The sequence below is a fragment of the Acanthochromis polyacanthus genome, chromosome 1 (genome assembly GCF_021347895.1).
Source record: "Acanthochromis polyacanthus isolate Apoly-LR-REF ecotype Palm Island chromosome 1, KAUST_Apoly_ChrSc, whole genome shotgun sequence".
Classification (NCBI taxonomy): domain Eukaryota; kingdom Metazoa; phylum Chordata; class Actinopteri; family Pomacentridae; genus Acanthochromis; species Acanthochromis polyacanthus.
In genome coordinates this window covers 33,593,749-33,619,029 of record NC_067113.1, presented here as the reverse complement: position 1 = coordinate 33,619,029, position 25,281 = coordinate 33,593,749, and the positions used below count along the sequence as shown (strand labels likewise).

The 25,281-nt window shown below is 35.7% G+C and overlaps 2 protein-coding genes across 5 annotated transcripts in view; both read right to left on the bottom strand.

The window, feature by feature from the left end:
* Window positions 1–1,299: 1,299 nt before the first annotated feature.
* zfyve21 (zinc finger, FYVE domain containing 21) lies at window positions 1,300–24,824 on the bottom strand. Of its 3 annotated transcripts, none has more exons than XM_051953328.1 (8): window positions 24,701–24,824; window positions 14,599–14,649; window positions 12,740–12,908; window positions 9,575–9,650; window positions 9,038–9,129; window positions 8,746–8,799; window positions 7,183–7,313; window positions 1,300–6,387 (listed from the first exon to the last, which is right to left on the bottom strand). In XM_051953328.1, exons 2-8 carry the CDS (start codon window positions 14,635–14,637, stop codon window positions 6,352–6,354), a joined length of 597 nt encoding a protein of 198 aa, XP_051809288.1. In that variant the 5' UTR covers window positions 14,638–14,649; window positions 24,701–24,824; the 3' UTR covers window positions 1,300–6,351. The 3 variants fall into 3 exon arrangements, with proteins under 3 accessions (XP_051809288.1, XP_022056736.1, XP_022056737.1); XM_022201044.2 differs by lacking the exon at window positions 24,701–24,824 and adding an exon at window positions 16,695–16,946; XM_022201045.2 differs by lacking the exons at window positions 8,746–8,799; window positions 24,701–24,824 and adding an exon at window positions 16,695–16,950.
* Window positions 17,959–25,281, bottom strand: part of klc1a (kinesin light chain 1a) — a 71,942-nt gene continuing 64,619 nt past the window's right edge. For both annotated transcript variants that reach the window (XM_022201039.2, XM_022201041.2), the window contains one exon: window positions 17,959–24,844. In XM_022201039.2, coding sequence (XP_022056731.1) covers window positions 24,779–24,844 — 66 coding nt within the window. In that variant the 3' untranslated portion in view covers window positions 17,959–24,778. The remainder of the gene's footprint in view (window positions 24,845–25,281) is intronic.

Genomic DNA, 25,281 nt, shown 5'->3' with positions numbered 1-25,281 from the left:
TAATTTTGGCAATCCACTGAGCCCGCAAATGCCGGTCTTTTGGAAAACGCTGAAGGCTTATAGAACTGTTATAAACACCAGAAGCCGAACATAATGGTACACTATAGTAACTCCCATATCGACCTTGAACACGCTGAAATCTGATTTTTTGTTTTGCCGAGAAAACAGTGTTTTTCTTTTTTGATTCCATGTTATCCATGCTGCGAAATATCCTCCGGAAGGACCTGTAAGCCCTCCCGGTCAGAACCCTGAAGTTAGCATTTTTGACGTGCACAGGGTCTATTGATTTCTCGCTCTTTCAAATACATTTTTGTGCTGCAATTTCATACACAGACACAATTTTCATTATCTGACATCCTTAAGATCACACCTATGTCAAAATTGTGTCATTCATTTACTCCATTGGAGGGCAGTAAGCCATCATATGCCCCTTATTGGAAACGAAGAATATTACATGAAATTGTTTCTTTGGCCAAAAATAGACAAATGACACAATCTGGTAGAAAACATTAAAAGCTACAATTTTGAAGTGTTGAGTTAGGAATTAAATTAATTTTACCTAACTTGTATGAGTTAGTACTGTGAATAACAAGGAATGAAAAAATGTAGTTTCAGTGGGTTTCAATTGGCCAAAAATGGCCACGATAGAGCCAAGTGTTACAATTGTGAGAATATAGTATATTTTTGATATATTTAAAGAGATGAAGTTGGAAATTAAACGATCTGATAAGAATCCAGACTCTAGGGAAATTTCATTCCATTTGCATTAACACAGCTGAAATAGTAAAAAAAAAAAGAAAGCGAAGTGAACACAAATGACCACCATAGAGCCCAGAGGGTTAATGTTGTTATTTCTCAGTATTAGACAAAACATGTGGCTTTTTTTCCCTGAATACTTTAACCAGCCCCTCTGGTTAGTGTACAGTTGTAGTCTGAACACTATTTCAAAGTCTTCTGTTCTGCCAGGATCAAATCAAATCATCAAAATCTTTAAGTCAAACTTGTTGCATGTTTGTATTTGTGTAGGTTTGGTTTCTCTTTTCACTCACAGGACATTTTGCATCTCTTTGTGGACAGTTTCTCCGTTTCCCAGCTCTTTGGGCTTCTTCTGTTTTGTCTTTTTTGTGGAAATTTTGAATTTCTTGAGATTGTTTCGCATGTTCGTCATTGCTAGTGTTTTTTTTTTTTTAATAGTTGCAAGTATTCTGTCTGTTTTGTTTTGGATTACTGCGGCTACACTTGGTTCAGAAATGTCGTCTCTACGTCTCGTCTTGGCAGGAATCAGAAGCAAACATGAAGTATAGAAACACTTGATTTTATTCTCAACAGAATGATCCAACAGAGGGAGCAGTGAAGCATTTTCAGCGAAAACAAATGAAGCGTTGTGGGAACAAGAAGTGTAGTGGGGTGGGTATAAAGTGCAGGAACAAACACTGGCTGAGTGACGACTTGGTGATTCTACACGTAGTGCAAACTTACAATACTAACTTAAAAGAAGGGGCTGCACAGTTTTAGCATAGTCAATAGATTTGGTGTTTTTGATGAGCAATTCTCCTCTTTTTCTGGGTTGTCGTGGTGAAAAACAAACTCCAAAGTGAGCTTCATGGTCGACTGTAGACTTTTTTTATCAGGTAAAATTCAGCATGATTTTATTAAATATACCAAAAACCAAAATAAAAAGCAGGGTCTTCACTTTTTTTACAACTATTTCTGCCTATTTATACAGATGCTTGTGGATTTTTCACACCGACATATCAAATACTTTCCGAGAGAAATGAAAAAGTAATTATTTAAAAAGTGCCTTTCACACATTTAAATTTGAGTCTGTTTGAACGACAACATCTGAGGAACTATTAAAGATAAAAACTTGAAATTTTCTGTGTTATTTCTCATCATATTATTGATTTGGAATCTAAAATATTGGACAAATAGATCGAATCATCTCCGATTATCGGTGAATTGAAATATATAAAAGAAAAAAGAAGCCATGATAAAAACTCCCATGTTTAAGCACACATTTAGGGGTTTGAAAATTCAAAAACATACTAATGTTTTTATTTTTGTGTGGCACGTCTTGGTATAACTGCTCGATCAACTATGAAAGGTCAATTACTTCCTCATTTTGGACACCTGTGCAGCCCCTCACATCACTTCACGGCAGAACATAACTGGATTACAACACAAAAACACCTTCATCTCTGTTCTGAAAGCATCAAACCAAACGACAAGGAGGGACTTCAGTTCTTAGGTGAGCAGCGTATAAAAATAAACTTTATGTCACTTCAGAGTGGAGGTGAGGTGGTGGACGAAAGGGGGGGTGGGGGGGGAGTAAAAAAAAAAAAAACATCACATTTTACAGACTTGGAGGTCTTTTTGTCCGAGCTTAGAAAAAAGGGAAGACTTACAGATGTCTGCAAAAACCTGCAAATCACGAGAAGTCAACGATAATCTGAGCTGAACGTAGCATGAAGTGTTAGCGGCTGAGCATTTCTAACATCTACTCATTTGGAAAGTGGAGTGAGCGAAGCAGTTGGATAGAAATAATAATAATTGCAATTCATCTTCCACTTAGAGGCTTTTTAATCGCTTCTGTCGTCCATGAAGACCACGACGCTCCGCTGAAAGCTCAGGATTTAACAAAGCAAAGCCTGCAAGTGGACTTCTTTTGCATCACAACAGCTCAGTTAACTCCACGTACATTTACACTTCAGATCGTGTGTTTCCTCAAGACTACAAACACGTTGTGAAATTTAAGGTTAAACATCTCGGGCGTCGGGGCTTAAACAGATAAACTTGTTGTGCAGTAAAGCAGCGAAAAATGTCGACTAAAAGGTCCCATCGGATGCGTTTTCCTCCAGTTTGTTCCTCTTTGTAGTATCTGCTTTCCAAAAACCACTCGTCCATTGTTTCTCCAGTTGCTCCGTTCTGATTTGTGTCGAACAAAAGGAACATGAAGCGCATATTTCTTTGGGACTTTAAGAAACAATCTAACTTTTGCAGCAGAAATCATTTGTTTTTTGTTTTGGATTACATATATCTACATCAGACTTGAAAATCAACAATTCTTATTAAGTTTTATTAGTAAACGTGCCACTTTATTGACTACAGTAGGTCATCTGTCACCAACAGTAAAATACTATATTCTAAGAAAAACTGTTTCCGTCTCCCTTGAAGCGCATTAACTCTTTATAGGTGAATTCAAAAACCACCTCAAGCGAAAACAGTGTTTTTGCAAAACTGGGAAGTTTTTTTTATCGAACTTTTTCTACTTCCTACCAACTTTCTGGAACCTTTTCAACTCCGTAAGGTGTCTGAATGTCTTGTTTGGTTTGAATCCAAGTGTTGAATTTCAGGAGTAAATCCATTATTTGTTCTTTTTTAGCTCCATTTTTGGTCTCCACCGCCTCCTTAATAAAACACTGGTCTCTTTAGCAGCTAAATGACAGAATGAGTTCACCAGCTAGTCCCGTAACTGTGTGTAGTTGAGTGTAAAAACTGTATTTCTGCAAAATTGGGACTTCTTCTACATTAGAATGCACATAAAAATAATTACAGAAACATGGTTAGCGTATTTGTTTTTAACTGTGGTGTTACTTTTCTTCAACGTTAAGGTTTTCTCCATTTTTGTTCCAATTTTAAGGGATGTTTCAGGACAGAAGATGCCTTGAAACACCGAAAAGCTGCTGCTTTAATATCAGAAATGAGGTTTGAATGAATAAAAGCCACTTTCATTAGATTTTTAAAGAATACTTGGTGTTTACGAACACAAGAGGAACAAACTGAGGTCAACTTTCTGCAACCTTTTTTACGCAGTTACCATCCATGGCGGTTTATTTGGCTGTAAAGCAGGCAGAGATTCTATTTTCTCCTGCGCTCAGCACTTTAACCATCACGTTTCAGTTTAAAGTAGGTCCTTGGAAGCTCAGCTGACAGCCAACCACCTCAACCAGGAGCCGACAAGCCGACCCGACGGACTGGTGGCGGGTTCACTTCCTGGTTGTGGTTCTGCGCGACGACATCGACAAAAACATAAAAACTGAAAACCCGAATAGGTCTTAAGAGTGACAGAAGGAAGAAGTGTATCCAAGTATTACAAAAACTATACTTCAGCTTTAAAAATTATGTGAGTACGTACACGGCTTGGTGTTAAAGTAGGAAAATTTAACAAAATAGCTCGTACAAAACTTCAATACATGAAACGACATTTAAAGCATTTCAATTATGTGTTTATGCTTCACTAGAATCAGTGAATAGTCGACGTTTCCTCAGAGGCTTAAAGACGCTAAATCTGTACGTACTTGTAGCGCAAAGAGTTTCTAACCGTGTTTTACAGAGAAACATGAACTGTCGCCACAGCTGAAGGAAAAATCCACCGTTCAACTTCACTTTTACATAAATCTGTGATTTCAGGAGCCGCCCTGTTGCTTCTTCTTCTTACTTCATTATGAGAATCCTACATTACCCAGAATGCCTCTCTGTGCTGCCCTGAACCCAACCTGCTGCTCTAAAGAGGCAGTACTTTCTGATTTTAAAACCAAAAACCTGACATTGTATGGCGATATCTGACATCCACTGGATCAGCTTCTTTCTCTGCTCTGTCATAATTCACATAAACGTCTGTACATGGTGGCAGACTTTTGTCCAAGTGGGTTCATTTCACTTTCCACACGATGCTTTCAGTCATTTACTTTGTCTTTGCTCATTATTCACAAGTCAATAGCTGCTCGTTTACACATCTAGCAGTTAAAAAAAACAACATTTTATGTCCTTTGGAGGCCAATTTGTGTGAAATCACTTGATAAATAAGTCGAATATTTGTTCTCTTTTAGCTCTATTTTTGCTCTCCACCACCTTCTCAGTGAACTATCTGAGTTATTTGCAGCTAATTGCTCCATTAAGTTCCCCAGCTGTCTTTATCTGGTGCTTAGTGTTTGATTTAAGGCTTTTTCTCTACGTAAAGCTGCACATTCAGCTTTCACATGATCTATTGTTGTCGCTTTAATGAGATATTTCACTTATTTTGTCCTTCCTTACTAATAAGGGAAGCAAAAGTCTGAATGTGTCGGCGAACAGTGGCTCGTTTACACATCTAGCAGATAAAAAACAACATTATATGTCATTTGGAGGCCAATTTGTGTGAAATCACTTGATAAATAAGTCAAATATTTGTTCTCTTTTAGCTCTACTTTTGTGAATGAATATCTGACTCTATAGCGGCTAAATGCTCCTGTTTCAACGCAGCCAAATTTCTAATCCACTCCACTACAGTATTATAGTCAGTATATACGCAGCAATATGCGGTAAATGACTGAAAACATCCTGGAACAGAACAGCTACGAGGAAACATAAGGTGTTTATTAAGCTTTAGTGCTCGTCAACGACTACTTTAATTATTACGACTGTGTTTTAATATATTTTCTGTTCATAGGGAGACGCTACAGATGTTAAAATCCATGAATAAATTATCATATCACATGAATTTAGAGGCTGTACTGTTAAATAAAAACCATACTGAGCTGTGGCGCTTTAAAAACATTAAACAAAGTTGCTTGTGGAGCTGCAAAGTTGGATCCAGCGGAGGTTTTTTCTGATGTCAAGCATCTTTTAATTTGTAGGATTACCTAAAATTAAGAAAATAAGAAACCCCAAGTGCAAATTAAATCACAAATAGCTGCTTTTCTACTTGTGTTAAAGGGTTTTAAGGTGGATTTTTCCTTCAACCTGCAGGAGACGGTCGTCTCTACGGAAGATCTGTTGATCGAGTCCCTACTTGGTTCTGTTTAGCTGAATCTAACGGGAAATAAAATCCTCGTTGACACAACAAATAAACAAATTTAAGTGCAGCATGTAAAGTTATCGTATGAATTAACTGTGAAAAACGGCTTATGAATGCTATAATGTCACATTCTGTGGATTTTAAAATGTCGACTTCTTCACAGGAATCAAACAAATTAAAGTTGAAGCCTCGTTGTAGCGAGAAATCTCAACCGGCTTCTTCTCCTGTTACGTTTTTAATGTAGAAACCTTCATGCTGCATGCCCTGATTTATGCACTGGAGCAGAGAGGGTTAAAGAACTCTCTGCCGCACGAGAAAATAAAGCAACAATCAGCCTAGTTGTGGTAAACATTATGTACAAAGTACTGGTTATAGAGGTAATAAAGTCTCGTTTCATATAAACATTTCTTGCAAAAAAATCACCATGATAAGAAGAAAACTGGTATCAAGAACCGATGAGGAATCAGACGGAGAAGCAGAACCAGAACCGGCGTTAAGAAGAATCCGAACGAAACCGAACCCCGCTGGGTTGAAAACACTTGGGTGTGTGCTGCCTGCAGGTCCAGTTCTGCTCGTCACTGGTCCCGAGCTTCATACAGCAGCTTGGCCGCCTGTCAGAACGAAATACAAGAGTTTACATTCATTTAGCTGCTCTTTATTCATCAGCTTTTCTTTTCTCCTTGCTGCTGACACATCAAACATGTTCGGGATTTTCGTCCTCACTGATGACGTGTGACAAATATATTTGTAATCCTATGATTCTGTAATGCTTAATCTTGATGTAAACCTTCTTTAAAAAATGATTTATGCATGTCACCTGTCAATTTGTGCTGCTGCTCTTAATCTCACTGAGCATTTTCCCGACTAAATAAAGGTTATATTGAGAATAGTAAATAAAATCCCTGCATTGTGCCTCTTAAATAAACAACCTCAGTAAGGTAAAATAAAATACACTTTATAATTACTACAGTGTGTTTATTATCTTGAGAAGTGACCAGATTAACACATTAATACTAGCTCACTACAGATCAGAAAACAAAACTACTGGGTGAAAAGCAAAAATTAAAAATGAGAGTAAAATGCCACAATGGAGCGAAAACGTAGCTGTGGCCTGAAGGGGGCGCCACAGGACAGGCCATGATGCTAGCCTTTATCAGTCTGATCTGTCCTCAAGCTAATTAGCATGCTAACATGTTTGCAGCTTAAATGAAATGAAACAAGAGACTGAAGCAGAATTTTGGAAAGAGAACTTTTTGTGTGGGACAGAAGACAAAACTCTATTTTTTGCAGCTTAATAGAAGAAGTTAAGTTGATGCTGGATGAGTTTTTTTTGTGTCTTAATGCCACAACAACCACCTAGCTTCAGTGCAGTGACAGTGTTAGCTCTGGTGTTGCGTTTGCTGTACCTTGTGCATTGCAGCCAGCCATAATGAAGCCACCTTCTTGTCGTCTGCAGCCTCCATGCGAAGCTGCTGGGCGTCCTGGGAGCCCATTGGTCTGTAATGGAGCAGCATGCCGCTAGCTCGAGACGTCCCTCCTGAGCACACAAACACATAAATGCACTAAAAGGAAGCTGCTGAACTTATTTACCCAGCATCAAAATATGGCCTGAAATATAAACAGAACAGCACCCACAACTTCTCACTTGTTGAACATCTGCTCAGGAACGGAGATTGCAAATTACCGATGTTCCTTAAACGCCTCATATTTAAGCTAACGGTTAGCTGTGCACAGGGAAGCTACTAGTCTCCACTCAGTTACTGTAGCATCTCAAGACAAGAGCGAGAGAAGAAATTAGTTTGAAAAGAGTGGAACGAGGTGCTCTAGAGTCACATTTACCTGAAACCAAGTGATTTTACCTGAACAGGGATGCTACAATTTACCAATGTTGCCTAAACTCCACACATGCAATTAATAATTTCATTACTGAAATAACAAAGATGAGGTCAAAATGAAAAATGAAAATCGGAAAAGTGTAGCGCAGTCGCAAGTCTAGTGATCGTAAACTAAAGAGGCTAAAATCTTGTTGAAAATGATTAATGCAACAAACATGCAACAGAAACACGTCAGACGAACAGAACGGAAACACAGCAACGACCTTCACCGATGAAATGGAGCAAAAACTGACAGAAAAGCTGCAGTCTGACAAGCACAAACGTCTTCATTCAGGAAACACAAGACAACATGCAGCAGTCAGCGTCCCAAAAGCACTTTATTATTTGAAAATACCTATTTCTGTTTAACTTTCAGAACTATTTAAGCAACTTTGACAAGTTGCACCCTAAATTATCTGTAGGTAACCAAGATTCCGAATCAAGCTCATGATGAGAAATAAGAGTAAAAAGTTTAGGTTTATATCTTTAATAGGTCCTGAAACGTCGTTGTTCAAACAGCCTCAAATTTTAGTGTATGAAAAAAACGTGTTAAAAGTGGGTCGATGAGCATAAACAACAACAACAAACAAACAAAATCATGTATAGAGCTGAAATTTTACAGATATCTTAATAAATATTCATATTTCATGTCGTTGGAATTTCAGGCGAATCAGACGTGGTGGAGCAGAAAAAATAACATGCAATGGCTCTTCAATGCTCAAATATAAAGTATTATGTTAGATTCAAGAGCAAATCTTCTATAAAGTAAATTAAAATGAGAAGCAGCAGTGGTCATATGAGGGAAACGCTTTGTGTCCACATTAATGAACAACTGCTGTTATTTCTGGCATTTAAAATGAGATAAATCCTCGTTTTGGTGCCTGCTCGGTCTGTCCAGCTGTCTGAAAACACTTTCAGTTCACCAAAAATGACGATTTCCTGCTCAACTGATCAAATCCTCGGAGGCTAATCGAGTCATATTTCGAGAATCTGCGGCTTTTGGGACTAAAACCAAAGCAGGTCCATGCAAACAGATGTGAACCAGATGTGTGGGACGTAACAGGATGGAGCGAGGACGACGACGGCAACGCTAACCTTCAGAGAGATACTGACTGTCCAGCAGGCTGGTGTAAGTGTGAATATCGTTCTCTGAATCCGGAGGAAGCAGCACAAGAAAGAACGAGTGTTAGTTTGGAAAGAAAAACAGGTTAATGAAGAAGCTTCGTTAGTAACTGGAGGGAGAAAGAAGAGGAGTTTTGGTTGAGGATTTGGAGAAGAAAAAGGAGACACAAACTAGATTTGTCCTCGTCGTAGCAGCAGGAAGTAACTTCAGGTTTTATGATTGTTCTGGTTTGGTTTTTGTTCCCACTCCCACACAGAATCTCACCTCCTGGACTCGTCCCGTCTGTTAAAATCTGCATGCTGGAGATCCGAGACAACTCCACCTCGAAGTGGGTTTCACCGTCCAGGAACAGGTACCTGAGAGAAGAAAGAGTGAGCTGCAGAAATCACAACAGCGCTGAAAAAACGGAAGCATTTATGAGGACGATCGTTGAAAAATCTGTTTCTTTTTAACATCTCTAATTTGTTTCCACATTTGTCTCCTCTGCTGTTTTTAAACAGAAGTCGACTGTTAAAACCAAAAGTCTCTGAATTTCTATCACTCTTAGTTGCAGCTGAATCAGTCGAGGCTTGTTTTTTGTTGTTTGTTTCACAGAATCTAGCAACAGATATTTGTCTATTTTTTAATTCTTAAATTAGACATACACAATAGCAGAATTTTAGGATTAGATTTGATTGTTTTTTACATCAAAGACCATCAGAAAGTCCAAAATCAGACAGTTTTCTTCTGTTTTTATGGTTTCTTGCACTAATAAATGGTGTAATTTTGTGTTTTGGGGCTCAGAGGAGCAGAAAGCTTCACCTGTGGTTGTTGGAGAGGCGACACGTCATCGTTTCAGACTTCTCTGTCGTTCCCAAAGTGACGACGAAGGCTCCTCCTGGAAACAGAAAACACGTTAAACTCTGCAGACATCCTTCACACGATAACACAGATTGCAGAAAAAACAACATTTGGCTCATTATTCCTTCAGGTGGTAGTCGACCCTCATTTATTAAACAACTTATTTTGTTATAATTTCTAAACAATGCAACCAATCAATGCAAAACTTGGCACAAAGAAGGATAGATTTAGTAGAAGCATTTTACATTTAGCTAAAGTCTGCCACATTTTATAGGTTCCATGTTATTATGTATGTTTTAAGTAGACAGATTTTTACTTCATCCAATATTTCTGCTCAAATAGAAAAAAAGGACTCTTTTCATGGTTATCATTCAAATATACAAAAACAGGAAAATGTGTCTACTTAAAACAAGCATAATAACATCAGGAGTCAGCACACCAAATTTAGTGTTTATAGCTGTTTTCCTACTGAAGATATTTGTTCCACACGATTTTTTGTATCTCGCTAAATCTGTCTCTACCAGGCGTAAACTAACCATGACGTCACCCGTTGGTTTCAACGCCGAGAAAATGAAGCCCGGATTTTGCTACTTCCTGGTCGCCGTTTTGGATTTTTTGGAGCCAGTGACGTAAAAAGCGTCAAACAGACTGGACCGGAGAGAAACTAGGGGCAGGATTGGCTGAGGACTCTCTTATCCCGCCCACATTTTACCGCAGAGGCTTCTGTTGCTGTCTATCAAGTATAGCCACGCCCCCTGGCTCCGCCAACTTTAACGATTTATTTAAAATTCAGTATTGATTTATTTTAAGATCAGCCACCTGATCTCTCATTTTGACCATGAAAACTAACGGGAAAAAAATCCTGAGCTGTAGAACATCAGTCTATCACATTTTATTTTTTCCAAAAATGAATTGGGGTCTATGGAGAAAAAGCTTTTTGGAGCCAACCCTAGTGGACGGCGTGATATTGCAAGTTTTTGACACTTCCGGGTTGGCTTCAATGTTGGAGCCAGATGCTACGTCCATCTTTATACACAGTCTATGGTTGCTACCATGGAAACTATAAAATGTGGCAGACTTTAGCTAAATGTAAAATGCTTCTACTAAATCTATCCTTCTTTGTGCCAAGTTTTGTGTTGATTGGTTGCATTGTTTAGAAATTATAACAAAATAAGTTGTTTAATAAATGAGGGTCGACTACCACCTTAAATCCTCTCGTTTTCAGACCAATTTCCACTCGGCCATCTCTGATCCAACTGGAACTTTTAAAGCATAAAATCTGAATATTTATAAAGATGTTTGTGAAATATTAGATAAATATTTTCCGGAGCAAACTACTTAACTTATATTATTCATATTGCATGTATACTTTTGCACTGAAAATGAATAAATATATCAACAATAACAACAATAAAAACGATACTTTCTTAGTTGTATTTGGAGCATCTGTGGTTAAACTTCTCATATTTGCTCAATCAGATATGAAGGTTTAATGTCAGTTCCATTTAAGTGATAAATTAACTCATAATTTAAAGTATTCTACATGTTTAGTTTTGTGTTACTGTGACATTAAACTGTCACCAGCTCACGTCTTTGGTCTAATTATTTTGGTTAATGAGCTCAAAGATGGAACGTTTCATGACTGCTTCACAGTTTTTCATATTTATTGCAGTTTTACAGAATCTAAATGAATTTCCTGATAGTTTGCTGTTCAAACATGAATTGAATATGACATCGACAGCCTCTTTTATGTAGAACCATGTGGTGTATTGATCTACATTTTAAATCCTAAAATCATTTAGTTTCAAATATTCAGAGCTAATGATTAAAAAAAACTGATTTCAGATGGAGTAATTTATTTGGTTTATTGTCGAGTCTCCATCTTTTGTCAGCTTTCCCCTCCTCAGTTATTGATTATTGATCATTCCAGCATCAATAAGTAACTGGACATGCTGCTGATGGATTTTTCATGAACATCCTGGACGACCCACAACCATGAGAGGCGCTCAGATCATTTCTGCTTTCAGTTTGAGAACAAATGTGATGAAAAGACGCAGCGAAACAAAACCACACAGTAAGTTCATGGACTTGATTTTCTGCATGTAAAGGAACCATATGGAGAGGAATTACTTTTGCTTTTATTACATAACAGTGATCGAGTAAAGAGATGGAAAATGCGGTGGAAGCAGGAAAACAACCACCTGATCCATAATTATCGATTTATTATTCTGTTAAAAACATATTCGTCCTACATTCTGTGTACATTCTACAGCACAATATCCAATTATGGCAATTTAGCTTCCCATTAAGCATATGTAATATTGCACGCAGCAAATAAAGGTTAATTAAATTTCTTACAGACACCAACACAATCTCATAATAAGTATGAAAATTATGCAAAAATAGATCTCCCCAAAAATTGTAAAAATGTAATTTTAAAGTGTCTATATTGTGCAAGACAATGTGTTCCTTCCTTCCTTTTATTTTTTGTGCATTTTTTGCCCAATTTGTAAAGCGTTTTGAAAAGTGCTATGTAAGTATTATTATTATTTTTTAGTATTATTTTTATTCCGATTATTATTATTATTATTATTGTTATCATCATATTTAGCATGAGCATTATTATTTTGTATTTTTATTATTCTTAATAATAGCATTATCAACATTTTTAGAATTTGCATTATTCTTATTTTATTATATTTATTACTTTATTATTATTAATATCACTATTAGCATTTTAGCATTATTATTTATTAATATTATTGATAATATTAGAGGAATTTTTAGCATTTGTATTATTTAATTTTTATTATTAATTTAATTATTATTATTAATAGCATTATTAACATTATTACTATTTAAAATGAAACATTCAGAATTATATTGTTTTTTTTTTCCTTTTAACACTTAAAATCCAGCTCTGGCAGTTATTTTTCATTCTAAATTTGTGTATTCCATCTGCAGAAAATCGTTAAAAATCTGTTTTCAACAAAGCAGAAACCCTAATTTGAGAAAAAAAATGCAGAACTGAAAGGCAATAACGTAGAATAAGTGGACAAACAGCAACATTCATGCCGGTAAATGTAACTAAATAGTGAAATCTGTGAATTAAAAGTGAACTGTGACCTCCCAGGAGCACTTTGAGCTGCTTGTCGTAGAACTCCATCTCCTTCTGGGACACCAGGCTGCACTCGGCACACTGTCGGACCGGATCCACGAAGCACATCCGGGGCAGAACCACCTTCTTACTGCAGCATTTATCGCAGAAACAGCGACCGCACCGCCGACAGTGGTGCTGCAGGAGATAAATATAAAAAGTCAGATTTACCGCAGCTCAAAAACAAATCTCTGCTCACCCTAGAAAGATGTTTCACCGTGCTGAAAGTATCCTGAAAAACTGACCCAAAAGCTGTCAAAAAGTCCTTAAAACTGGCTCAAATAATCTGAAAAGTGATGATTTTTGAGTCATTATAGACAATTTGAGTCAAATCTAGAAAGATGTTTCACCATGCTGAGTGTATGTTGAAAAACCGGCCTAAAGGTTATCAAAAAGTCCTTAAAATTAGCTTAAAATGACACATATTTTCACCTAAATATGACAATTTTTGAGTCATTATAGTCAATTTGAGTCAAATCTAGAAAGATGTTTCACCATGCTGAGTGTATCTTGAAAAACCGGCCTAAAGGTTATCAAAAAGTCCTTAAAATTAGCTTAAAATGACACATATTTTCACCTAAATATGACAATTTTTGAGTCATTACAGACAATTCGAGTCAAATCCAGAAAGATGTTTCACCATGCTGAATGTATCTTGAAAAACTGGCCTAAAGGTTATCAAAAAGTCCTTAAAATTAGCTTAAAATGACACATATTTTCACCTAAATATGACAATTTTTGAGTCATTACAGACAATTTGAGTCAAATCTAGAAAGATGTTTCACCATGCTGAGTGTATCTTGAAAAACTGGCCTAAAGGTTATCAAAAAGTCCTAAAAATTAGCTTAAAATGACATATATTTTGGCCTAAATATGACAATTTTTGAGTCATTACAGACAATTTGAGTCAAATCTAGAAAGATGTTTCACCATGCTGAGTGTATCTTGAAAAACTGGCCTAAAGGTTATCAAAAAGTCCTAAAAATTAGCTTAAAATGACATATATTTTGGCCTAAATATGACAATTTTTGAGTCATTACAGACAATTTGAATCAAATCTAGAAAGATGTTTCACCATGCTGAGTGTATCTTGAAAAACTGGCCTAAAAGTTATCAAAAAAGTCATTAAAATTAGCTTAAAATGACACATATTTTCACCTAAATATGACAATTTTTGAGTCATTACAGACAATTTGAGTCAAATCCAGAAAGATGTTTCACCATGCTGAGTGTATCTTAAAAAAATAACCTGCAGGGAGTAAAAACGTGACAGAAACACCCAGTAACAGCTTGATATTCAAAGTCTTTAACAGCTCCTTTCTTTTTGATAACGTGTTCATGGATTTCTGCTGGAATCTGACTCATGCAGTCTGTTAGTTTGGGCCAGGAAAAAACTTTTAATCAGCAATCTCTGAAGCTGCTTTAACAAAAAATCTGAATCATCCACAGTTATCAGTAAAAGTGAAGAAAGACAGACCATCTGCTGCTACAGCACACTAAAAACTCTACTCTTTAAAGGAAAGGAAAGTCTAAAAACAGATTATTTTGGCTCCACACAGCTGCTTCAGGTAATAAGAATAGCTGATTTAACCACAATCTGATTATTTTCTGGCAAATCCACAAATAAAACGAACAAGCAGAGCCCCAGATTTAGTCACTACGCAGCTCTCAGTGTGTTTTTGTGCCAAAACAAATGAACTGAAGCCAAACAGAAGAAGAAAAAAAAACTCCTCTCGGGTTTCACAACTCGACAAGCTGAAGATTCTACAGTAAAACACTTCGTGCTGCTGAAGCTGTGATTGGTTGCGTGGCGAGAAACAAAACAGACCTTTCTTCTGATGAAGTCGAACTTGGTGTCACACTGCATACATCTGGGGCACTGGGAGACAGGAAAAGAGGAAAACAGGAAGTTATGCAACATGCTGAGCACAGCAGATTCACGATATTTTAGGTTTATGATCACGTATCACCAGAAAATCATGTCAGACTTAGAGGAAAATGAAGCCGTCGGCATGGATATTCAACAAAGGGGCAAACAAGAAGACGACACAGAATGATAGGGTATAGACTTTAACACAGAAAATAACGGTTTAACACACTAAAAAATGATGTTTTAAAGAGTCTTTAGTCTTTGTATGACAATCTAGTCCAGATTTGACCCACCAAAATTCGACTTGGATCTGATTTAATGTAGTCCAGAGGCAAAAAAGACAGTTAAATCTCTATTTTTGTTGCATTTTTCACGATCAGAATAACAGTTTTACTAAAGATAAATTGTCCAGAATTTAGTTCATTCATTTTTACCTGTCGGTAGTTTTAATGTTGGGCTGGTATTAGGATTATTTATCAGTATAATGCAGTAAAGCAACCACCAATACAAACTATAACCTCAGAATAAAGTAGAATTATCGCCTTTTCACAACTGAAACTGGATAATTAATAGCTGAGCTGTTGATTGGACTGCTTTAGATCTCACAGGTATATCAAATAAAGTGCAGCTTCAATGCAAATAACTGGATTTAAATGTCTTTTGACATTTTTTCACTTTTGTCTTTTGTCTTTAGCAGAAGTTAAGGACAGAATACTGGAGGATTTTTAGTCTTCAATCCCAGAAGTTGCAGATATTTCTTTCTTAATTACACCTTTTTACAGCTTTATTAGGGATCATGTGTTGTTAGACTTGTAAACAGAGATTACAGCTTCACCCTGAACCCAGTAGCAGATAGAAATGATTAACAAACAGACAGTGTTTGTTTGTTCTGAAGTTCAAAGCTGCTTCTCATCAACAGCTAGCCCCTGCAGCTAAACGAGCTAAGTGTGGCCGTTAGCTAATGGGAGGGCTTCCGCTTTAACGAGCTTCTCCACACGGAGATAAACCGACATAACTCAGCTCTGACAGCTAGTTTCAGCTTTTAACTAGCTGGTTAGCTAACTGTTAGCTGCCAGGCTGGCCGTGACAGCCTGCGACGCCCAGTCCAGGAGCTAGCAGCGAGCTAACCGGCGTTAGCACGACAACACCGGATATACCGCTGTTTCACAAATAAGAGCCTCAAACTTCACTAGAAGCTTAGACAAGTTTAAATCCTAAGTCCAATTGAGCTTTAAAATGGAATATACTTTAAAACAACTATTAAATTTAGTATACTGGATCTCTATTAGCAACACAAGATAGATGCTAGTCTTCCTTTGGCCCACACCATCAACAGAAAACAAGGAATTTCAGGTCAAAGTAGTCAAATTTTAGATGAAAGACACTCAATATTGGGTCAACGTTGCTCAATTTTAAGTTAAAGTTGTCTACTTTTGGTCATAGTTGCTCACTTACAGGTTCAAACTGACAAATTATAGGTCAAAGCAGCTGGATTTAGGGCAAAGTTGTCAACTTTTAGGTCAAAGACATTCAATTTCAAGATAAAGTTGCCTATTTTTAGGTTATACTTGCTCACTTATAGGTTGAAATCGATAAATTATGGCTCAAATCAGTCCAATTTAGGGCAAGTTTATCAAACATGAGGTCAAAGTTGCTAATTTTTTGGTAGAAGCTGCCCAATAATAGGTCAAAACAGCTGCTTTACAGTCCAAAGTTGCTCAAACATATGTCAAAGCTGATTTAACGGATTAGGTTGTTCAAATATACGTCCAGTTTGACATCAGGCTTGCTCTTGTTCGAACTCTTTTCTTTATCAATATATCATAGTAGGTGATTTTGAAAGTTTTTTAAACTCTTATTGGTGCAGAATAACTAAAAACATACAGAAGAACAATAAATATTTACTAAATATGACGTTCTGATTAAATCCCTTTTCCTTACTGCTGAGTTACCGGCTCTTATTTTGAAACGCCACCGACACATTTAGCTCCTGATGCTAACTAGCTTGTCGCTGCTGCCCGCTCGGCTCCGGTTCGCCCCTCCGGCCGCCTCACCTCTTTGTCTGGGACCCACTGCGGCTCGTCCAGGGAGAAGGGGCTGTTGAAGGCTCCGTTCTCCGGCACCATGCGGAGCCCGCTGGGGCTGCGGACGAGCTTCTTCCCGTCGGGAACTGCGGACATTTTGGTTCTGCGACTGTTTCTGGTTTCTGCGGATCTCCTTCAGCGAAGTCCCGTCCTGACACGCCCTCCGAGAAAATTGACAGGCCGGTCAACGTATGCGAATACAGAGTGACGATCACTTGATGCTCTAATTGTGGAGTGTTTTGGTTTTTGTGGCCACGCCCGCTATTAATCACAATCATCATTATTATTATTAGATTTAAAAAAAAAATCAGTGTAGTAAAATAAGAGTATGGTTTTACATTTGTGATAAAATAAATAAGCTAAAATGTATGAACAAATAAATGGATAAAAATATTTCAATAACAATTTAAAACAGTATTATCAGTGTTATTATGAATAAAAATAGTAATAGCTTCTGATTTTATTTTTACCAAAACGTATTCATTTATTTGTCTCTTCAATTCATATTATCATATATTATAAAAATATTGACATATTTTCTTAAATGTATTTGTCTATTATTATTATTATTATTATTATTACTTGTTCTGCCTTTCATATTTAAAAGAAAATGTAAATGAGAAAAAAAACTTAAAAACATTTTTAACATTATTTTATCATTAATAATAATAATGATAAATATGAGAATTATTGTATTGTATTTTCTCATAATTTAACAATATAATTCTATACTAGAATAAGAGCTATTATTATTATTATTATTATTACCACTATCAGACATTATTTGAGCCTCTCATATTTAAAAAAAAATGTAAATAAAAATAAATAGAAAAATTCAAAAAATAAAGTAAAACATTTACATTAAATTAAGATTCAATTAATTAAAATAAAAAACATTTGAAAACATTATTTTATCAATAATAATACATTTAAGAATTATTATAGTTTTATTTTTAAACAAATGTACTTATTTCTCTATTTCATTAATATCTTTCTATAATAACAATGAATTTACTAATATAATTTATTTGTCTATATATTGTTATTTTTAAAAGTATTATTATTTGCCTGAATAATAATATTTTTAATTTTGGTTATTTTTGTCAGTTTAATTTATACTAGTAATACAGATGTTTTATATTATTATCTTATTTATTATTATTATTATTGGAAAATAAAAATAAAAAAACATACAAGATTTTCAAAAACCACACAACAAAATAACAAAAGAAGCTGAATTTGACCATTTTATTCTTCAAATCCAGTAAAAGCTGTACAAGGAATCGCCGGACTAACATCACAAAACAAATCTGCAGACAACCTTTCCTCAGCCACAGCGCAGCCAGAGAGTAAATAAAATAATCTGCTGGAACTTCAGCCCGTGTCCTTGTCCTGATCACAGTTCGTGACCTCCTTACTCTCTAACGGCGCCGTAACGAAGAACCAGTTTAACAGAACCAGTCAGAACCAGGAACGTTTATTTACTGCAAACACAGTCAGCATGGAGGAGCGTTACAGAGAATGATCTCACGTTACATTCAAGCGTTTGTTTTTAGGATTCTTCAGATTTAGGAGCGTCTGACTTGTGGAGCTGAAGGTGAGGAGGAAGCAGCATCCAATGTGTCGCCATGGTTACCGAGCAGCGTGATGAGAAAGTATTACAAACGTTCATTTTAATCACTTTCCTCCTTTGAGTTGATATTCTAATATTTTTAAATCCTGCTGAAGGGTTTTAAAGGTGTGTTATGTTTAAATAAAATCGCCAAAACTGCAGCATCTGTCAAAGCAAGAAAATGTAAAAACAGAAAAAAAAAAATCATCAAGTTTTCTACTTTCCGATGGTCCTTGAATGCATCATATATTTTGGTTTAAAATAAAGCATTCATTAATTACTAAATTATAAATCATCAACATGTAGAGTACGCTGTGGATATTTTAAAACTTTAACTGTATTTTTTTGTTGTTTTTACAGATTTTGTTCATTTGTTCTGTGAAATTATAAATAATCAGTAAAATCACAGAAAAAAATGTGTTAACTCACTTTTTTAGCACAAAAACTGGCAAAAAATGTAAATAATGTCAACAATAAAAATAAGTATTTTTAGAAAAAGGAATTTGTTTAATTACAACGTTTGACTGAAATTGAAGTATTTGTTTCTACTCCATATAAACTGGAAAAATGTCCTTACCAGATATTTGCTGTTATTTTCAGACTTTTTTACATCATTTTTCATCATATTTTTGCGGCTAGATAGTTTTTTTAATCATGTCTTCTTTTATATTTTTTACAGTGTACTTTAGCTACTTCCTCATTGTTTCCGTCTGCCTAAATAATATTTTCTTTTGTGTTTCTTTCTAAAACTGAATCCTGGGAGTCTCCAGCAGCAAACGTCCACAAAACCGCTCCACAAATCATCACGACTCATCATGACAGGAATGAAAACGACAACAAAAGGACGGACAGAGATTTTAAACTTCACCGCTTCAAAAAGAAACACAGAGGAAGGCAAATAAAATTCATCTGTTTTCAGCAAACGCAGAATTTACACTCATGTCAACAACATCAGTTTAAAAAGGATTCTGGGATCAGAAGTCTGAGTTCAGGACTCAGTGACGGACGGCAACAAGTTGAGCAACTTTGACCTAAAACTGACCTGGAATTCACCAATAAATCAGAAACTTTGACCTATAATTGAGCAACTTGGACATAAAATTAGGCAACTTTAAACTATAATGAGGCAACTTTGACCAATATTTTAGCTGCTTTGACCCATAATTAAGCAACTTGACTTAAAATTGAGCAATTATGACATAAAGTCATACAACTGGGCAACTTTTACAAATAATTATGCTACTTTCATATAAAATTAGGCAACTTTAAACTCTAATCAGGCAACTTTAACTGATAACTGGGCAACTTTGACCAATAATGGGGCAACTATGATGTAAAATTGGTCAACTTTGACCCATAATTGAACAAGTCTGACATAAAATTTGCCATCTGTGACTTATAATTGTGCAACTTTGATTTAAAATTGAGCAACTATGATCAATAATTTAGCAACTTTGACCAATACTTGAGCAACTGATGCAAAATTGAGCAACTTATACATAAACTGTATCATCTTTGACCTATAACGGGGCAACTTTGACCTACAACTGATTAGCTTTGTTGCAAAATTTGGCAACTTTAACCTCCAATGAGACAATTTTGACTGATAACTGGGGAACTTGAAGCTATAATTTAACTGCTTTGACCTATAATGTGGCAACTGTGTCTTAAAATTAAGCAACTATGATCAATAATTCAGCAACTTTGACCTCTAATTAGACAACTTTGATATAAAAGAGGAACTTTGAGATAAAATGTACAATCTTTGACGGATAATTCAGTCATTTTGACCTACAACAAGGCAACTTTGATCTATAGTTGAGCAACTTTGACATACAATTGGGTAAATCTGACCTATAATTGAGCAGCTTTGATATAAAATTAGGTAACTTTAAACCACAATGGGGCAACTTTAACCGATAACTGGACAACTTTGACCGATATTTTAACTGCTTTGACCTACAATGGAGCAACTCGTACATAAAATTGAGCAACTATGATCAATAATTCAGCAACTTTGACTTATAATTAGGTGACTTTCACATAAAATTGAGAAACTTTGACATAAAGTTTACCATCTTTGACCTTATAACTGGGCAACTTTGACCAATAACTGGGCAATTTTGACCAATAACTTGGCAACTTTGACCAATAACTGGGCAACTTTGACCAATAACTGGGCAACTTTGACCTATATTTTAACTGCTGTGACCTCTAATGGGTCAACCTTGACATAAAACTGAGCAACTATGAGCAATAATTCAGCAACTCTGACACAAAATTGTGCAAGTACGAACTACAACTGGGCAACTCTGACATGAAATTCAGCAACTTTGACCCGTAAACGGACAATGAGGATTGTTTTGGTGGTGAAATGTGATTTTTTTAAACATTATGAATACCTTCACATTTCCTAAATAAAATGTAAAACACAATAAAATCCCCAAATTTCAGTAAATAATAATAATAATAAATCTTGACCCAAAACTACGGAAGCAAAAGTGTAACTTTATTTTAAAGGCAACCACAGAATTTAAAGCATTTAGTCAGTATTTTTTTTTAAAAAAGTGTGTATTTGGGCAGGAAAATCCAGACTAACCGGTTTAATTTTGCAACAGAAATTTAAAGATATGCAGCTTTAAATTCATGAGTTTGTTTACAAATTGAGGGAAAATTAGAATCACAGAAACTCCATTTTAAATATTTACATTGTAGTGGTTAACAGATCAAAACGTTCTACATCTAGTGGTTATTTTTCAGGATTTCTCCAGTATTAAGCTGCTTCTAAAATATAAAATATTGCGTTTTTTCTTTGCTTCCACGTTTGTTCTGCGTCAACTGCATTTAATTGTTAACAGATTTCTTCACCGGTTGCTCTGTTCGTTTATGTGCCTCAAACGTTAAGAAAATAAAGACAGAATAAAAACACGAAGCAGGTTGAAGATCCGACCGATCAACAGTCGACACGAAGCAACAAAATCAACAGTAAAAAGAAAACAATGAATCCTAAAATGAGATATTCAAAAAAAAGAAGGCAGAGGTTTGATATTTACAGTCAGGGCCTCATTGTACTTCTTTGATATTTGAGAAACTACGACAGAAAACTAATATTAATTCACATTAATTGAGTTCTTCGGCGCAGACGTTTCTACTGAATTTAGACATAAGTGTAAAATATCAGATAAAGTTTTTCTTTTATTGTACAGTCCTGACAAAAAACATAAGACAATTTCTAGTTCAGCAAAGAGACAAATCAATAATCGATAAAATGTTCATTACTTTAAGAGATTTCTGACGTGAAGAAACTGAAGATGTTTCTAGAAAACCGTAGAACTCCCTAAAGATCAACGATAAACCAGATTATTGGAGATATTTCTGTTTGTTACTGAGCAACTTTAACCAATAATTCAGCAACTTTGACACAAAATTTACCATCTTTCGCCAATAACGGACACTGTGACACACAATTAAGCAACGTTAACCTACAACTGAGCAACTTTGACAGAAAATTGAACAACTTTGACCAACAATTCAGCAACTTTGACCCATAATTTACCATCTTTGACCAATAATTGAGAAATTTTGACCTATATTTGAGCAACTTTGACACACTAGTTATGTTATTTGTTGCAGAATTTATTACAAAATTAGAAAGTAACTTGTGTGTTACAACAAAAACTATACTTTTCATAACTTTGGCTTCCTTATTCTTTACAAAAATATGCTTTTTTAATTCAATATATATGTACGACATCTTAGTAAATTCAGCTCAAACATCCGTATTAGTGTTTTTTATTTGGACTTTTGCTATAAATTCTCCTTTTTTCCTTTATCTGAGAAAAAAAGACTGAAGTTAGCGCTGAATTATGTAATTTTTATTCACTAAATTAAATAAACAACGGACAAGTTCGGCTTCTCTAAACGTACAAACGATATTCTGAAGCAGCTGTGGAATCTGTCGCCTTCATTAATTCATATTTACTGTTTTTTTTTGTTAAAACCATAAAATTTATACAGTAATTTTGGCCGCTGATTTAAAATTGTTCTCAATATTAAAGCAAAACTACATTCATGTCACCTCATTTCACATTGATTTTCCAATTCTAAAAATATTTTTGAAAGAATTTTATGGACAACTTCATCCATGACGCTGAATTTTAGTCTCTACTGATTATTTAACGTGTTTTTTTGTACACGTCTACGTAGTAAAAATCTGTATTAAGTGGTTTAAAAGGACATAAACGGACATTTATTATATTTTATTTTTATTTCTGACTGTAAAATCCAAAGTACGAAAATAAATAACCCACCTGTTGGTGCTCTTTAAGAAGGCGCTTGATCCTGGATGTGAATTTAAGGGATTTAAGTGAACTTTAATCTGCTGTTTGTTGCTGAAGTTCAATTTCAACACTAATATAAGATTATAAATATGCTAAATACTAATCTGTCCTTTAAAAAGCGGCATGAATGCACAGTGAAGGTCAGCTAAAAGCTTCAGAAAAGAGCGTATAATCACAAACTCGGATATTAAATCAGTCAGTTCAACGTGTTCTTACGTTTTGACGATAAATCCTTCAATATTTCAGTTTGCAGTCGGATCCGTGATGCAGAACTTCCAGCTTTTCTAGTTTACAGTGTCTGTTTTACTAAATCCAGCTAACATAGGAGGAGCGCTCCTTATTTTGGTGATAGCAAATATATATATTTATTATCTGCAGTAATCTGTTAAATAATTCTGTTTTTTTTTGGTTCCACTCTACCATCAGTAAAGTGTTGTCTCGTGTGGAGCGACGTCAAACTTTGCGTTCAGTGAGAGAAACTCGAGCCTCGATCCTGAGAAAGAGTCGGCCGCCTTCATGTGCCAATAAAACCGAACCGCTCCGAGAAAAATATTATAAAAAAAAAAAAAAAAAAGAAACTTTCCAGAGCAGCGAAGACACGAAACGCATCATTTACAAAACCCCAAAATGTAAACAGAACTTCAGACATCAAAAATCTCCAACCAGCGCAGGACGGAACAGAAGCAGCGGAGACGAAGGTTTAAATATGGCAAAACATCAGTTTGTTTCCTAAAACCACACTCAGAGTGAACACGGAGCTAAGCTAAGCTAAGCTAAGCTAACGTCCGGGTCAGCCTACAGAAAGACGTCATTGGTGGACTGTTTTTCAGTGCAGAGGTGAGAGTTTTAGTTCAAAATAAATCATTTCTGAGAGGCGTTAGTCGAGTTAAACCTCAGTGGACGAAGCTCAAAAAGAAACAGCAAACAAGAGAAACTAATAAACTATATGTTTGTTGAAGAAAATTCCTCAAAAAGCAACGTTTTTGGAGCTTCATAGCCAAAATCTGACTGAAACTTCTTCATTCATGAGCAAACCTCAGTTACAGAGGAGCTGCAGATATCTCAAACCCCATTGGTCTGAATGGTTGATGATGCTGTTTATAGAAGGCTTGTCATTGGTTGTTGGTCCAGATGCATCAGTCAGCAGATATTTAGCCTCTGTGGTGGATCAGACGGTTTGAAAATGTCATAAAATAGAAGGATGTCAGAATGAAAGAAGCTTAAAAAGCAAATTTTGACAAAGAAAACGTAACAAAAAGCAAAGTTTTTGTACCTTTAAACACAAAATTTGAACATTTTTCTTGACAAAATGAATTTTCCTGCATGAAGGACTGAAATTTCTTCACCGTCATTGCTTTGAGCATTTATTCGCAGTTTGACAATCTGGAATTTAGCAGATATTTACCCACTTTGGTGGATCAGATGGTTAGAAAACATCATAATATAGAAGGATGTCATCGGCAAAGTGTTTGTGCAGAACCAGGGAAGCTAATAAAGTAAATTTTGACAAAGAAAATTTGACAAAAAGCAACGTTTTTGTAGCTTTATGCACACAAATCTTAACACTTTCTTTATCCAGTAAAATACATTTTTTTAAAGGACTGAAATTTTAGCATTTATTAGCAGCGCTTGACGATGTAGAATTGAGCCAGTGGTTACCGATATAGTGTGTAGTCGCTTGAAAAAGAGCATCGTGGTGTTTTCGTCACTTTATAATGCTATTTTTCTACTGAGGAAGTATTTTTCTGCCCGTAAATCCTGCAGATTGTTCCGCCTCTGCATCAGAAATGATGGTGAAACTAAAACTCCACCTTGCATCTGCCTTCAAACAAGCAAAAAAACAACAAAAAACACAGTTAAACCGAACACCGGCACACATTTACATACAGTACGCGCACAAACGTTTAGACGGAAACCAACAGCGGGCCGCCGAACGTTCACACTCCTCCTCCTCCTCCTCCTCCTCCTAGATATGTCCTGATAAAATAAAAACCCTCTGAAAGTGCAAAGATTAAGATCAAAACCTGTACAGTGAGCACTCGGCGGGGTTTAGGAAGCTTCACAAACGGCTATTTACAGCGAAGACGCTCAGCTGAAGACCTTCAATGTGCCAAATTAGTGTGGCTGGCACTCAGGTCACGGCTTTTCCTCAGACGATTATTTCGTTCCTGGAGGGAAAAAAACGAAGAAATCAGATGGAAAACTGACAAAAAGTACAATTTAAAAAGAAAAACATCTCATTAAACTGTAATAAGATGATATTCAGCAGTTTTCTTACTACTATATCTGCAAATCAGGGTTTTTTTTTGTTGTCATGCAGAACTTTGTTACTGGGATGATTTAGTAGAAACATGAGTTGACGTCCAAAAGTTACAGATGAGGAGTTATTTTCAGCATTTTAAGTAGGATTAGTGTTTTGTTTTGTGCACTTGTACAAACAAAAGGAGCAGCATGAAAAAGTTTGGGCACCCCAAGAGATGATTGTTAACCAAAAACATTAGAGTTTAATCATGAATGAGTCCAAACACGATATCTAAAGTGACTCCATATATATCAGTAAAAGTTCTAATATTTCTTTAAGAGCATTCACATAAAAATCAACCAA

Excerpts from the sequence above, each read along its gene's own strand:
- zfyve21 (XM_022201044.2), bottom strand. The coding sequence starts at position 16,820 with ATGTCCGCAGTTCCCGACGGGAAGAAGCTCGTCCGCAGCCCCAGCGGG. Across the intron at positions 12,909-14,598 it reads TCGACTTCATCAGAAGAAAG|CACCACTGTCGGCGGTGCGG; the intron begins GTCTGTTTTGTT and ends TATCTCCTGCAG. Across the intron at positions 8,800-9,037 it reads AGACGGGACGAGTCCAGGAG|AGAACGATATTCACACTTAC; the intron begins GTGAGATTCTGT and ends CTCCGGATTCAG.